The sequence below is a fragment of the Strongylocentrotus purpuratus genome, unplaced genomic scaffold, assembly GCF_000002235.5.
Source record: "Strongylocentrotus purpuratus isolate Spur 01 unplaced genomic scaffold, Spur_5.0 spur5_scaffold_5, whole genome shotgun sequence".
In the NCBI taxonomy this organism is placed as follows: Eukaryota; Metazoa; Echinodermata; class Echinoidea; order Camarodonta; family Strongylocentrotidae; genus Strongylocentrotus; species Strongylocentrotus purpuratus.
In genome coordinates this window covers 30,554,376-30,570,257 of record NW_022145611.1, presented here as the reverse complement: position 1 = coordinate 30,570,257, position 15,882 = coordinate 30,554,376, and the positions used below count along the sequence as shown (strand labels likewise).

The following is a 15,882-nucleotide window of genomic DNA, read 5'->3' as shown; positions in this document are numbered from 1 at the left end:
AGGCATTTTTTATTGATGCTAACGAGAACGTACCAATGGCTAATTGGAGATGCCCACCCAACTTTGCAGTGATTTCACCTAGATCCGAGAACCCATCCCCCGCACTCCCCCGACATCCAACGACACCCACGTGCGCCTGACAGATCAAACAACGTCTTCATTCATTGAGTGATGTTTAATGATTCCCCCTCCTCGTGTGAGATGCGCTTTCAGCAGCGCATCCATTTGGGATTAATGAGGAGTGCATTTGGCTAAAGTCACCGGAAATTGGCTGCCAGTGGATCTGAGATAAGTGGTAGGAGAGGAGAGGGCCTGAATTACGTCTCATTAATCTGTTGATGGGTAGAAGGGGTGGGATGACAAACACTGATTGCGTGGTCCACGTCATTCTTTAGTCTTTGATTGAGTATACCGGTAATGTTGGTCATTCTGAATTTTCACTGGGAAGCAGAGACCCAAAATAGATAAATATCTCATAACATTTCACTTCCTCTCTACCTGTCCTGCTACTGTGCGCTTTTCTGTCAAATGCATGTAATTATCCAACTATTAAATTTTCACAATATTAAATCCAGCTATCAATATGTATTGTGATGGCTGTGATACCAGAACCAGATTGTAGACAGATATATCTATGACATGTATGCTCAGCCTTATCCCCAGAAGAGAGCTTTTTGATGCTGCATACACTTTGTATGTATTTTGAAAGATAATAATGTAAAGGGGAAATGGTTGAGAACATATTGTATATAACTTATTCCTGTTGCAACAAGTGCATTTTCATACAAAAAGCAAGTGCATTTTCATTCAAAAAGCAAGTACATGAAAAATATCTGTTACATGCATACAAGTAGAATATGATTGTCCTACTGGCAAAGACCCTGCTGTATAACTGCTCTTGAAAAGTGAAAATGATAAGGGGTTTTTTTTTAGGGGGGAGGGGATAAATCGCATGCTCACTGCATAAATAGACTCTAATGCCATGTACTGTCAACCATTAACTGTAACACCATTTAAAGCTTATCTGCCGTAGTTTACAGGAGGGATTAGAGCGCCCTGCAAGGTGACTGGACAGGTGGTTATCTCATCAACTCAGCTCTCAGTTAACATAAGAAAAAGAGGATCATGGGGGACCAACGGTCACCGATTAGGCATTGTTTGGTATATAGAGGGCGCAAGTAGCTACAAGTAGTGCAGTGGGCCTTTAAGCAGTGAGGCAACAAAACATGATCCATGTAAATTACCTTGATTTGTGTTGTTGCATTTCTCTCTTTCCAATTCTCTACATATCTTCTTGTTTGGTGTTATCTATTCAAATCAATCCTGTTATCTCTTGATTCTATGTCTCGTGCAAATTCATCCATGATTACATTATCTTTTCTTTCTTTCTTCTCTTTGCATCATCTTATCTTGTGCAGGGAGGAAACAATGCCGGGCACACGGTTGTCGTGGGTGACAAGGAATATGACTTCCATCTTCTACCAAGCGGTATCATCCACCAAGGCTGTACATCAGTCATAGGTAAGTGACTATTATCACATTTCTATACTTTCAATTTAATTGAAGAAAAACATTTTTAAAGAGATAATAGTTTATTGCGATCACATGGATTTTGTTATACTGTAGACATTTCATGAACAGAGGTCCATTATTTGTTAAATATAATGATATTTTTTCCACCATATTAAAAAAAAAAATTGACTTTAACTTGCAAGAATTTTAAGGAATGATAGGAAAATTAATTTCTATCACACAGTAGATGGTTGAACTGATCAATAATAAACTCACAAAAATATAAAAAAATGGATGAGTGACTTCACTTATCTGTGAATATGTAAATTTCTTAGTACACTAAATAAATATCTAGAGCACTTAGTAGTTTGTTGTAGGTTTCTCCTTAGTCTTCTCCCCCCTCTTTCTCCCCCCCCCCCCTTCCCCCGTCTCTCTCTCTCTCTCTCTCTCTCTCTCTCTATCTCTATCTATGAAGTATTTTCCATTCATGTATTTCATCATCCAACTTACTTGATTTACATGGGAATCTTGCAGGTAATGGTCTGGTGGTTCACATACCAGGGCTCTTTGAGGAAGCGGAGAAGGCCAAATCAAAAGGACTAGAGGACTGGAGCGAGAGGCTACGCATCTCAGATAGAGCACATTTAGGTGTGTAGACACATCTTTTATCTTTTATGAGTATAATAATCCATAAAAATGTACAAATTTGCATGTTATAATAACTTGCACATGGTATTGTATTTGATGTTGAATAGTAGGACAAGCAATTAAACAGTTTCAATAAAAACATTTAAAACAAAAGATTTTTGCTGAAACAGGTATTATCTTTTATTTCTTACATCTGTATTGTCATACATTCACATTTACACAAAGTTATGGACTGTTAAAAATTTTGATTCCAGAATGTTAATTATTCTGTGGAACACTGCTCCCAAGGTACCAGTAATATATTTAATAAAACCATAAAACAATCCAACCACAAACCAAATATCAGTTACACGAATATCTGAATGCTGCATACATTAAGTGGACTTAAAGGTACTATGTCCTGTTTGCAGGCCAAAAAATGAAATGGTTAAATTCCAAGGGCATTTGAAAGATAACAACCATTATTTGTTGGATCAAATTTAGCTTTCACGGGTATTAATGAAATAGTCTGATTTTCAGACCCTTGTACCAAATGGTTGTACGCTTTGTGCTGCACAAAGATTCAATCAGTTTAATTTTGGCCTTTACAAGAAGTGGGTTATTGATGTAGACAAATGCTCATGTACCTTTACAGTCATTTTATGTATGTTATACCAAAGAAAAAAAAGAAGTCAGTCAGTCACTCAATAGTGTCTGACAGTGAAGTCTAGAAAGTAAACAGGTTTCCTTGTATAATTTGAATAGTATGACACTGCTAACTTTAAATTTCACAGATAGGACATGCGTGACATATTCATTATTCCTACAAAGTTCTACATAATTTGATGTTAGCTGCAAAAGGGATAAACTACCTTTAATATTTCCTTTTGCAGTTTTTGACTTGCATCAACAAGTCGATGGCTTACAAGAGTTGGAAAAGTCCAAGAACAAGTCGAGGTGAGTTCCTTTTTTCTTTTTGGGGGTTAACTAATAAGATAATCTTGAATGTGAATAAAGTGGTTCTTCTTCTTCTCCAGTAACCTTTGGTTGGTATGGACTTTTTTTACTGAACTACTGGTATGACTTTGTGGCAATTCTTAGTACTGAAAATGAGCATACAAACAATTACCGGTATATCAATGTTTACTGCTTTTAGTCCGGCAGCCACATGCAGATTATTGGCCTAACCTTGTTTTAGGGTCTATAGTTTTTTTTTCAATGGATTTTGATTGCCTAGACCTTCTATTTCAAGAATCCGATTGCTGACACCAACCAAAAAATTACTTTTTTTTTTACGAGGGCTCTTTTCAGATTTTCCCTTAAAAAAATAGCCCCCCTTAATTATTTTGCGGTGGCTATTTTGGAGCTCAGGGGGGCTTTTTTTTTTTAAGGTTGTATTTTTTTTAAACACGGTTTTACCTAATTAAATTCCAAGCAAAGGCAAATATAGATACAATTGTAGCGTACATATGTCATGTAGAGTATTGCAGACATTCAGATACCCAGGATTTATTCACTTTGTGTTAAACGTGTGGCTTTATGATTTACATATACATGTAACTAAAACTTGTCAAAAGGAGTGTTTTGTTTAACTGTTCGTTTTTCATATCCTAAGAAAATATTATCACTGACACGCGGGCTAGGAATTAATTTTTTTATGGGGGCTACTTTTCCCCATTGCCTAAAAAAAACCAAGGGGCTACTTCCTTAAGTTAAAGCCATATTGTAAGCTGTAACAATAAGTTGTGTTTTTCCTTAGCCATCATACTACTAGCAACCAAATTGGTAGGTAATATGTTATTTAGTCTTTTTTTCTGTCCCAAATTTAGTTGTTATCATGGACAATGCAATCCCATCCCATTAAAAAAAAATGTAGACTAACTCCCTTTAAAATTGTGTTATTTATAACATTTATAACCATTAAATGTGAGTAAATATTTTTACTGTTGTCCCACATACCGATGTATTTGTTATGCCGAAACATGCAAAATCATGGCCTTATTTTTTTTTTATAGACTCTAATTCTAAAGGCCAAGCCAAAGCTAGCTTCTTTTCGTAGACAGAAATTGATGTCATCACTCATGACAATTGGCCTGGCATCGATCGTATATAAATAATTTAATTTAATTAAACAGTTGTAAGAAAAATTCTGAGGAGTAGGAACATCCTTTATATATTTATTTACGGTTTTTTTATAACAAAATTCAATTTCTGTGTACGAAACTTGCTTTATACCGATTTTACAGGAAAAAATCCGGCATTGATTTTGCACGTTTCGTGATAACAAAAATATCAGTATGTGGGACAACAGTAAAAATATACTCGCATTTAATGGTTTTAACTTATAAATAACACAATTTTAGACGGAATAACATTTTTTTTAATGGGATTGCATTGTCCATGATACAAATTAGGGCCAGAAAAAAGACTAAATAAACATATTACGTACCAATTTGGTCGCTAGCAGTTCAGCTCTCGTCACTCGCAAATACTGATTTGCTTCATACTAGGAGCGTGCGGGCGCGCGCTGGAGCTGAGCTAGTACGTTTTCTGTGTATTGTGAATGTGTGCGAACTGCGTATGCATTCATGCTGTGCACGAAACTACATCGGGGCCGGTGGCCTGTCCGGCCGCCGGGAGCTTAGGCGCAGGCAGGCGGATACCGCCGTAGATCTAGCTACAGTAGGTACGACCGCCGATCCGCTGCAACTCACAAAACTTTTAAAATGTCGATGGAAGTTTCTAGTTTTGGAGTTGGTAGTTGGAACGGAGATTTCACTCAGACACATCAATAAATTGATTTATTAATTCCTAGGGAATATCAATTTATGGCGGGGGCGATTTTTCAAGATATATTGATTTTTTTTCGCCCTCGTCTTGATTTTTACCGTGGCGATTTCAGAGGTTTAGGGGGCGAATCGCCCGTCGCCACCGTGTATTTTTTTTAGGCCTGAGTCATGTCGGGATTTTCATAAACCGGGTCCCGACGGCCTTGCACCGGTCGGGACCCGGTGTCCCGAAATCAGCTCGCAGGATTTGTCACTTGCCTCTATAAAAAGCGCATATCATCAGTATGTCCCTTAAAAGTGACATTTTTATCAGTCAAATAAATCAACACACGCATACCTCGGCACAGATTGGTATATTCTTCCATTTGACATTATATTCATCCATGATTGGCGATGTTTAGTGCCATTATCGTGCCTCTAAAAGTAAAAAAACTCGAGCAAAAATATAAAGACTACAATCGAGCCGCCATTTTGATTTATGCAGGTTGAATAAATCTGGTCAAAAAATATGAATGTTAGAATAATAAAACGGCTTTCTAAAAATTCTTCTGTACAATATACCGATCATATAATATTTTAAAGACAAAAATAAATATTTATCTCTTATTTTAAACATCGCATGCTTTTTTTTTAAAAGCTGAAAATTACTTGGTAATCACAAGAAGTTTCGATACGAATAGCTGTTGCAAGGCAAGTTCAGACTAGTCTCGGAAAAATGCGCAGTGCTCCTCGTTATCTGTAATGCGTGCCAGAACGAACCCAAACAAAGACGTAATCGTAACGAGAAAAAACACATTAAAAACTACGAGAGCACAATTGGAAAGATATATACTGCTCAAAATTACCATAATCAGATACTTAACTTGGACAAAGAATTCAATAATCGCCCAAGAAATGCCACAGAAATTGTGATAATCGAGGAGTTACTGGGTACATTTTTATCGCAAGGGGCCTGCTAGCTGCAAATACTCGAATCCTTTGTTATACTGCTTTTTACCGTAGAGGGCGGTATTTGCCTCGTGTTCAATTTAAACACGTTTAGATATATTGCAGCATGCAGGCCCTTCCGATAATGATTGTACCTATAGTAACTCATTAAATATCACTATTTATGTGGCTTTTCTTGGACAACTATTGTATTCTTCCTCCAAGTTATGTATCTGCTTACGATAATTTTGAGTAGTTGTCTTTCCAATTGTGCTCTCGTAGTTTTTAATGATTTTTTTCTCGTTACGATCACGTCTTTGTTTGGGTTCGTTCTGGCACGCATTATAGCTAACAAGGAGCACTGCGCATTTTCCGAGACTAGTCTCAACTTGCATTGCAACAGCTATCCGTATCGAAACTTCTTGTGATTACCAAGTCATTTTCAGCTTTTAAAAGAAGCATGCGGTGTTCAAAATCAAAGAAAAAATATATATTTTGTCTTTTAAAAATTATTCGATCGGTATGTTGTAAAGAAGTACTTTTTAGAAAGTCGTTTTATTATTCAAACATTAATGTTTCTTTCAACCTGATTTATTAATACTGCCGAGAGACCCGGCCAGTACAGTAGCTAGCTAGCAGCTGGCAACAACAACCCAATGGGGCGAACTGCTTTGCAACCCATATTTATATCAGCAGTTCGGATTGATTCTGGATGAGCTAGAATACGATTGGTAACAATTAAATACTTAAGTTTTAGGGTGGATTGATTTTAGTGGTGTGCAAAACTGCAATTTCTTACATATTTCATTATTTTTTTCGGAGCGCCGGTTCTCAAAAAACGAAACCGGGACCCGACGGCAACGGTCGGGTCCCGGTGTGATCGACCGTACCGACTCAATTTTTTTTCGTTGGCTGACACTCTGTCAGCCTTGAGCAATTTAAGATATATGACGTCATACAAAATAGCCGCCAAAGTACATGATTTTCCTTTAAAAATGAATAATAAATATATAATAAGGATTTTTTCTAAAATTTTTGGCTGCCAAATGTCTGTATCTCTCTAGGACCATCACTAACAAAATGTTTTGTGATGTTGCTTGGCCATAGATGACCAGCTTATTTGCATATTTTGAAATAGCGCCCTCTATAAACATATTAATTTGAATAAAATATATGTGCCAGCCAAATGCCAATTTCTTAAATCTATGTCACGTTGAAATCATATTAAATGCTTTTTGGGGGCAACAATTGCAGTTGTGCTGCATAATCTTTCATCGTGTTTGGTACAAATTTAGATAGGGTAGGTGTGGGGAATGGAAGACCCTTAAGCACATTTGCATAATTTACATAAACATGAACAATGTTACACATACAGACATTTTTGTATTCCCTTTAGTATTTTTTCTCTTTATTTTGTAACAAAATTGTGGTCATGATGTAACTGATTAATAAGATAACAATGATTAATGACGTCATCACCAAAGGTCTCTCATTACCTACATGTGTAGGTAATAAGGGACAGTTACAAATCAAGACATTTTAAATACAATTTGAATGAAAATGGGATTGTTATAGTTAGTTCAAACATTTTTTGAAAGAGATATATGGAGCCAATGAACTTACTGAAATTTGGAAACGATTTTAAAACAATGTGGCCCAAAATATTTCTGTAGTTTTTGTTTACAGTAATAAAGGTGTTCTCAATTATGTTAAAATACTTTCAGAATAATGTTCTGGCAATATGACTTTTACATTGATCAAACTCACAGCATAGAAACAACTTCTTAAAATTGAATGCATTCAAATTAGAATGGTGACACGTACGATCAAATATGTTTCATGATAGTGCCTTTCAACATGAAATGGACAACTGGGGAGAATTAGGCCCCCATCTTGGACCTGGTGTCCCCAATTACCTACACACATTTCTGATCAGACACCATTCATAATGTGAATTGCAACACCCATTCACAACATACAATGGCCATAAGCTTTCTGTGATGGTTGGCACATTTCATAAACTTCCTTTTAAAACTTATTTTTAAGAGCCACCCCTAAATATCTGCCTATACATTTGTTTGTAATTGATTAATATTATATAATGTATCTGAAATAATGATACCGCATTTTGCATTTAATTACATCACTTATAATTGTTTAATAGGCCCTAATTACTTTTCAACTTTGAAGGTAACCCAAGGCTAAACTTCTTATTTCTGTTTTATGTAAATCATCCATTGGAATTGGGACAGGAGGCTTTATGCCACAGTAATTTAGTTAACTTTTTCTGTCCCTGGCGTTCCAATGGTTGATAACTATGTCTTATTTTGTATTGTGTACACTGATATGTAATGTTTTCCTTTGCCGAATAAATAATAATAATAATAATAATACACCACAACATTCAGTGAAAATTGTGTTTTTATATCAGAGCAAATTTTTACGATCAAAATTGCTAATATCTTGGTCAATTTTGCCAATTTTCTCGGAGAGAGAACGCATTGTAGTCTTCGAAATGAATTGGATATATGCAGAAGTGTTGTTTAAGACCACATATGTCGCTATATCAATATTGGAGCCAACACGGACAGACAGTGATGGGTTCAAGCTTGGTGGTCTCCAATTCCCTACACCTACCCTACATATGTCAAGAAAAAAAAATGGCTATGAAAGAATTCATTTTCATCAAATCGGTGAGAAGTGGTTTTACGGCACACATTATTATTCAATTGATAGGCTTTATTTAGACCAGCATTGCTCCAACGTCAGTGAATGTGGATAAAGCAGTTGACATCTATACTAGACAGATGCATGAATTTCAAAAGATATTACCTGGTGGATTCTATGACACAATTTCCAAGAAAGTTCAAACCATGGCTGCCATGAAGAAGTCAATGTTGGGATACGAAAATCTATGAAAAGTTGATCTACTTCAGAGTAATAGGACTGCAGACAAGTTCAAGAGAGGTCAATATCAAGGACATTTTGTCATAAGAGCTTTCACCAGTCCAACAGCACTTTTTGATGATTCTGGAAACGAGCACTCCCATGTCAAAGACGGACTTATAGAATTTGACAAAAGTTGAGATGTCAGCCAGGCATGAGACACTGGAACAACCTTGTACAGTCATTGATGGTTGTGCTCTGCTGTGGATGAAAATCTGATGATTTTTGCTTGGTGTTTGACAGATCCGAGAGTATCTAGAGGTCATAACGGGCCGAGGGTCTTCCAACTGAGTCCCGCGTCACTGCTGCCCTCCAAGAAACTATCTCTTACTATTCGTCGTCGTCGTCGTTGTCATATAGATCATGGCTCACCATTGTGACCCGTTTGATGAGACCTTTTGATCGGCATCTGTCTCCTGCAATCCGGTAGAGTGTCTTTAGTATTTAGAGGGTGGCTAGTGATTTCCCGAAGGTCGTCAGTCCATCTGAGCTTGAGTCTTCCTTTGTTACGTGTTCCTTCAAAGGTACCTTGAATGATAATTTGTCAAGGTTGTCTCCTGATCTTCTGCTAACGTGACCAAACTATTGTAGCTTGTACCGTCAATCCTGGTAGCAAGTGGCGGTTGATCTCCGATGATGGACATTAATTGTGTCCATTGGTGTTGTAATCTCTTCATGATATCCCAAGTAGCTTCCTCCAACACCACATTTCAAAGGCAGATATTGCCGAGCTTCCACCCTCCTTGACAATCATTGACCCAAGAACATTATATAAACTTGTCCACTTGATCAACTTCTTCTCCATCAACCACCATGCTCTGTTGCATGTAGTTAATTTCCACCAATCATGATCTAGGTCTTTTTCCCATTGAGGTAGGGTCCAAATTATTCACTTGCATCCTTCACTCTTTTTTAAAGAGTTCTAGTAGTTCTTCTGATGTTCTTGTTATAAGTGTTGTCAGTGGCATACTGAGCAAAAACACTTAGAGGGGCAGAAAAACAATCTGCATCACCACCACTCATACATGTTACATGCAGGCCCCGCAGAACTTTTTTAAAATCGGGGTGGGGGGGGGGGGGTGAAGTATTTACGATCAGGAAGAGAGGAGCGCAAATTGGCGTGGTGTTCAAGGGGCACAGCCCCTGGAAGCTCAAGGGTTTCAGGCATTTATTAACTGTAAGATGAACATATTTTGATACCTCATTTCACCTCGGGTCACTTTCTTTCTTTCTTTCTAGTTCTCTTCAACATACTTTATACAAAAAGTGAGGGGGCTCGAGTCCCCTGAGCCCCGCTGTTCTGCGGACCCTGACATGTAGGCTTTTAAATAAGCATATTTTTTGCTTGACTGTGAATTTAGGATTTGTCATTTTCCAACATACGCTTAACAAATAATAATTTACTAAAAAGTGAGAAAAAAACCCAGGAAAATCATGTCATTTCAGCAACATTTGTAAATCACTGGTATCGAATATATAGAAAAAACAGTTTGAATTTTGTTTGGGGGTTTAACTGTCCCCAACCCCCCCCCCCCCCAACCCTTCCCGATCAATACGCCAGAGAGTGTTGTATTGTCGGCGTATCTTAGGTTGGTGATCGTTCGTCCACCAACAGAAACTTGACCATAAAATGCCTTTCTCATAATGAATACAGCATAGATGGCGATAGGATGCAGCCTTGACGGACAACTTGACCAATAGTGAACCTTTCGGTGTAGCCATTCTCTGTTCTTACTGTTGCTTCTAGGTATTGGTAGAGCGACTGGATGAGTTGAATTATATATGCTGGAAAGCCCATCCAGCTCATAATCTTCCATAGGCGTTTATGTTGTACGCAGTCAAAAGCTTTGGAAAGATCAATAAAGCTAGGGAGAGAAGTTGTTGAAACGTGTCTCTAGTGTTGCTAACTTCACTATCTTTTCATGACAACAAACTACAGTTGATCGACATCGTAATTATATGCGCGAGTCTGCAGGATGATTGGGTGCTCAGAAATAGGCAAAAGCACAAGCAGGCCTTTACCGTCAAGATGAGGTTCCTGTTGAAGTGATTCCAGGCAGTGATGTCATGGCAAGGAAAGGTCTGTCCACAACATAGTTATGATGAAGCAGGCAACATCGAAGTACAGCAAGCGATTTGAATTGATGCTAATGAGAAGATGTATGTTAGGGTCCTAGTGGATGACACAGACGTCTACGTACTACTTTTGCATCGATCATTATATACATGACGGACTTATAAAACGCCAATGACCATGGAGACGCCCCTTCACAAATTGAACTGTTATTGATGTTCCTGCTAATGTAGACAAGTTAGGAGATATCATTCCATCGATGTTGGCAGGACATGCGTTGACGGGATGCGACACTCTTGGGGCATACTTTGGCATTGGATAGGGTACAATGCTGAAAGTGATGAAGCAGAAGATTCGACTCCCTTAGGACTCAGTTGGCAATGTTGATGCAGCATGGTCATAATGTCATCACTCAACCTACTCAATGCTTTGCTTCATGTTATGGACAGTCAACAACCAACTGAATGTCAGAGGCTCGTATCAACGTGTGGCTATCAAGGGTCCGAAGACTAGGAGCTCCAAATACCCCCAAACCTTGCCTCACTACCTCAAACTACCTCAAGCGTTTGTAGAAAATGTTATTAAAAGAGAGCTCATTTGCGAACATGCGTGTGGAAGCACGCATTACAGTCACGACCTCACTTTGCAGAATTAAGTGTTAAATGACACCCTCTTCCGCATGGAATATTTTAGGGCTCCCAACACTTTAGAGGGCTTTTAAACAAATTTCAAGATTTTGAAGCAAACTTACAAACGGATATAGTCCTGTATCGTATCGGTAGTTCGTAATTTGTAGGTTAATTTAAAAGAATCTAGTACCTTAGAATACAAATCTAGTTTCTTAACGCTGTCACTGAAAATGGGCATTTATCACCATATGCCACCTCATATCTATGGGACAGAGAGCATAAAATTCAACCATGTTTTCTTCGAGTATAAAATTACAAAATAAAAATAAATGTGCAGCACAATTTTTACTCACTGTATCCAGTGCATCTGACTCATGACATATGATAATCTCATGTTAGAAATTGGTATTTGGCCATCAATTATGCAAATTTGCATATCATTTGTGATCATACAGCATCGCAATTTTTATTTAGTGATGATTCTAGAAAAAAATTAAGATATTTGACTGCCATTTAATGTAGTAAAATGCTGTTAAAACTTTTTATATCATTAATTTTGGTTAAAAAGGGGATTTTGGCGGCCATTTTGTATGACGTCACATATCTCAAATTGCTCAATGCTGACAGAGTGTCAGCAATCGAATTCTTCAAATTGATGGTCTAAGGAACTATAATCTGAAGAAAAAAAAACTATAGACCCTAAAACAAGGTATATCGAGATGGCTGCCGGACTATTTGTAGAAGAAAAAGAAAAAAAAAAAATTGAATACACTATTCCTTACATATCTTCCGCAGTTCTAGTTAGCTCGGACATATACATGTATGATAACAGGGGAAATGTAAACACAATTATGGTGACTTGAGATTACAAATAGATTGCTGATTGACTCACATTTTGGCAGTTAGCTGTTTGAAAACAAATTTCCAATACCACATCACTGTATGTTGTTTTTAATCATTTGGTAAAAATGTCTGTGAATGATTAATAAAAAACCTAGGTGGAGAGGAAGTGTGATTGATTTAATTTAAAAAAAAACAAGAATTATGTACTTACCAAATCTACCACATTTACCACATCCATTCCAAGCATAGCAACATGCATACATCATAGAGTCAACTGGTGCAATCTAGGCTTTCAAAATGAATAGGAGGCTGCATGCCATATGTACATGAATGAAGACAGTGCCCCAGAGAATGCTTGCTTTTAACATTGTAACACTAATTTAACATTCTTGAGGGATGGAAAAATTTCCAGACACTTGTACATGTCACAACTTGTCTTATTCTTTTTCTTCCATTGATCTGTGTATGAACTCTTTTCTTGATTAATGATTGATAAAGATTATTTACACAAATAATAAAATGAATGTACAGATGTGTAAATATTAATCACGTGCAGGACTTGACACTGACACACAGATGGCCAGAACCCCTAGAAGGGGAAGAGGAGGAGGGGGGGGGGGGGGGGTTATAGCCTATAGTGTACTCTGACCCCAATAATGTTTGTGACTTGTTTTTTGAAAAGTTGACTTGATTAGGGCTCAATCCCCCACACTTTCTCTATTTTTTCCTTTTTTTTTTCATGTGTGATAAAGGTAGAATTGCAAATACCATGTACTTATAGGAAAAAATGATATTTTACACATTACACGTTACACATTAAGATTTCTTGTTAAAGGTACTCAGGTATGAAACTTACCACCAGCAAACAAACAAAAAGTAATTATAAAAATGTCACAAACCTCAATCATTTAAAGAAAACTATTCATCGGACAGTGCCCATACATGTATGCCCATAAATATATGTTGTGTACATTCAGAAGTGCATTGTAAACATTGCAGTGGTAGTAGGAAGGTGAGATCAAAACATGATCAAGTTTCTGGGATAGTGAAAGGTCACTCTTCATAGAGCTCATTTACCCAATCAATCAGGACCCATACAAACACATGGTGAAGGTGATCGGCCATGTTTATCATCATAAGCGATGTGTTAACTACACGGTACAGGCTTGGTTTACCAGCCTCGGCTGTTTTAAAGAGAAGGTTCAGACGTCAGGGTTGGTAAAAGTGAAAATGAATTTGTGAGCTTTCTCATCCATGTTAAGCCCATGGGGAAGAATATCATTGCAGAAATGTCCCTTTAAAAAGGATAGTGTTTGATGTACTCTCACATTTCAATTTCATATAGAACTGAGACAAATTAAGTCACAACTTTTGAGCAAACTCTGATGCTACATGTATGTGAATGCAAGGTCCCTTGTACCCATATCTGTGTCCATACCTGTGTCCATATCTTATAGTGCTTTTCAGCAAGATTGAGTAAATGTGTTATAAATTTGATAATTCTGAAATCTCATAATACCCAACTTATTTTCAAATTCTGTCACACTTTTATCAACCATATTGAATGAATGTCCAGACATATTTATTCTCGATGCAAGCTTACAGCCACACTCTACACCTCTTTAAGTGCCATTTAGTGCATGCGCCTGCCTGACTTCACTTGCTTAGTGATTCCTGAGTAGGAATATGACGTCAAGCAGTTATTTAGATATTAATGCTTATCTCCTTTATGGAATCTGCCTTGATAATAATTGAAGTGGTAAACATGGTTAAGCATAAAACCAGGCTGATCAAACTTGCTAAGAAATACAGTGTAGTGACTAGTGAGTATTTACTTTAAAAATAGGGGGAGGAAGGAAGGAACGAAAGTGAAGAAATATTTAGGAGAGATAAGATAGATATGATGGTGAGTGAGTGAGTGAGAGAGAGAGAAGGAAGGAGGGAGAGAGAATGCAGAGGGTGAGGGTTGTAACAGAGATACATGTACATGTAAAGGGAAAGGATACTTTTTTAAATCTTACATTTATCTTGTCTTGAATATAAAATTCTTCACATTTCTCTGTATTAATTTTCTTTGAAAGTGCACATGTTGTTACTTATTATAACCGCAATATTTGTAGACACATCCCATCTACTTATGTTGATATTTAGATGTTTTGTCTTCTGCACAATCAATCGTACTGCTTATAAATTTATAAAGCTTATAATACAAAATTACAAATGAATCCTTATCTCTGGTATTAAGCTGTCCACCCTTTACCCTTAAATGTTTGATACTGTAATTTCATTATATTACACATTGAGGTAACAACAACAACCACAGGTAATTCTGTTTAGCCAATAATGAAATTCAACTCTTGTTATGGTACACTGGACTATCCTATCCAGTTCAATGGCGTATAATTAGGAGCTCTGATGTGTTCTGCAGATGGCTTTCCAATAGTTGCGTGGCCATCTTTGTTGAAGGTTGAATACATGTCTGGTGCCTGGTACGAAAGGAACTTATGCAACCAGCTCAAACTGATTTTAAAAAAGAAAACGATATTGTGTTTGCTTGGAAACCAAAATTAAAACACACAAGTCGTTGATCTTGTTTTCGTCAGAGATGTAATAAGAGAAATGTGATATTTTGAGTGCTATTGATTACAGTGCATTTAATTACACCTGTGATGGCTGGCCTCATTTCTAATAATAAAAGCAGGTGCGTTCTAGTATGAAATCAATAGCCTACAGAATTGTATACGGCGGCAACATGTCATAAACCCGAGTTACGATGTAGTACTGAAGAAGGCTAATGGATGAGGAACCATTTATTACTTTTACCGCTTTAGATATTAAATATTATATTGTAGATATTAGGAACTTGCAGCTGTGAATTGGGCCATATAATTGCTAGTTGGTTGCCATTGCCTATTTTCCTATTGGCTGCATTGTTCGTTCAACTCAGAGGTTACAATTTTTCGTTTAAGCCTTTATTAGCAAAGTGAAATAAAATATTGAAGACTATATCAGACCTTTTATCTTTTATAAAAGAAATAAAAATAAAAAAGATAATTCTAAAATTTGCTCCATGTTCAAATTTTATATTACCTCAAACTATCTCATAATTTGCATGTGGTTTTGGTATTGACTAGCATTGCTTATTTGAATGATTATATATATTATAAGTATTGAACCTTGTCTGACCTTTCACTTTGCTAGGCACCAAACCTGTCTGAAGGAGATAAACAAGTCATAGGCTATGTTCATACTGAGACTTACATAGCAAGGAAATATTTGTTTCTCTTCCTTTTTTATTTTGGATAAACATATTTGCTGTGTATATATGTTGCAGATCCACTGATCAATATTACAAATATAAAGTTTTCATTCTAAGAGTGTTGATGCAGGGTTGTAAGCCTTTCACAACCCAACTTTTTTTTTGTATAGTTTTTTTTCATTGGATGTTTTTTTGCCCCAATTTAAATGACACTTTGTTGTCCATACTACAATGTATGTGACATGTTATTTAGACATCTTGACGAGCTATAAAATG

At 36.8% G+C, this 15,882-nt stretch overlaps 1 protein-coding gene across 1 annotated transcript in view; it reads left to right on the top strand.

Annotated features, from left to right (window-relative positions):
- The window catches only part of LOC582026 (adenylosuccinate synthetase isozyme 1 A), a 39,617-nt gene that overhangs the window by 11,176 nt on the left and 12,559 nt on the right, over window positions 1-15,882 (top strand). Inside the window, exons 2-4 of the mRNA XM_011683328.2 lie at window positions 1,419-1,521; window positions 2,047-2,160; window positions 3,033-3,096. Coding sequence (XP_011681630.2) covers window positions 1,419-1,521; window positions 2,047-2,160; window positions 3,033-3,096 — 281 coding nt within the window. The remainder of the gene's footprint in view (window positions 1-1,418; window positions 1,522-2,046; window positions 2,161-3,032; window positions 3,097-15,882) is intronic.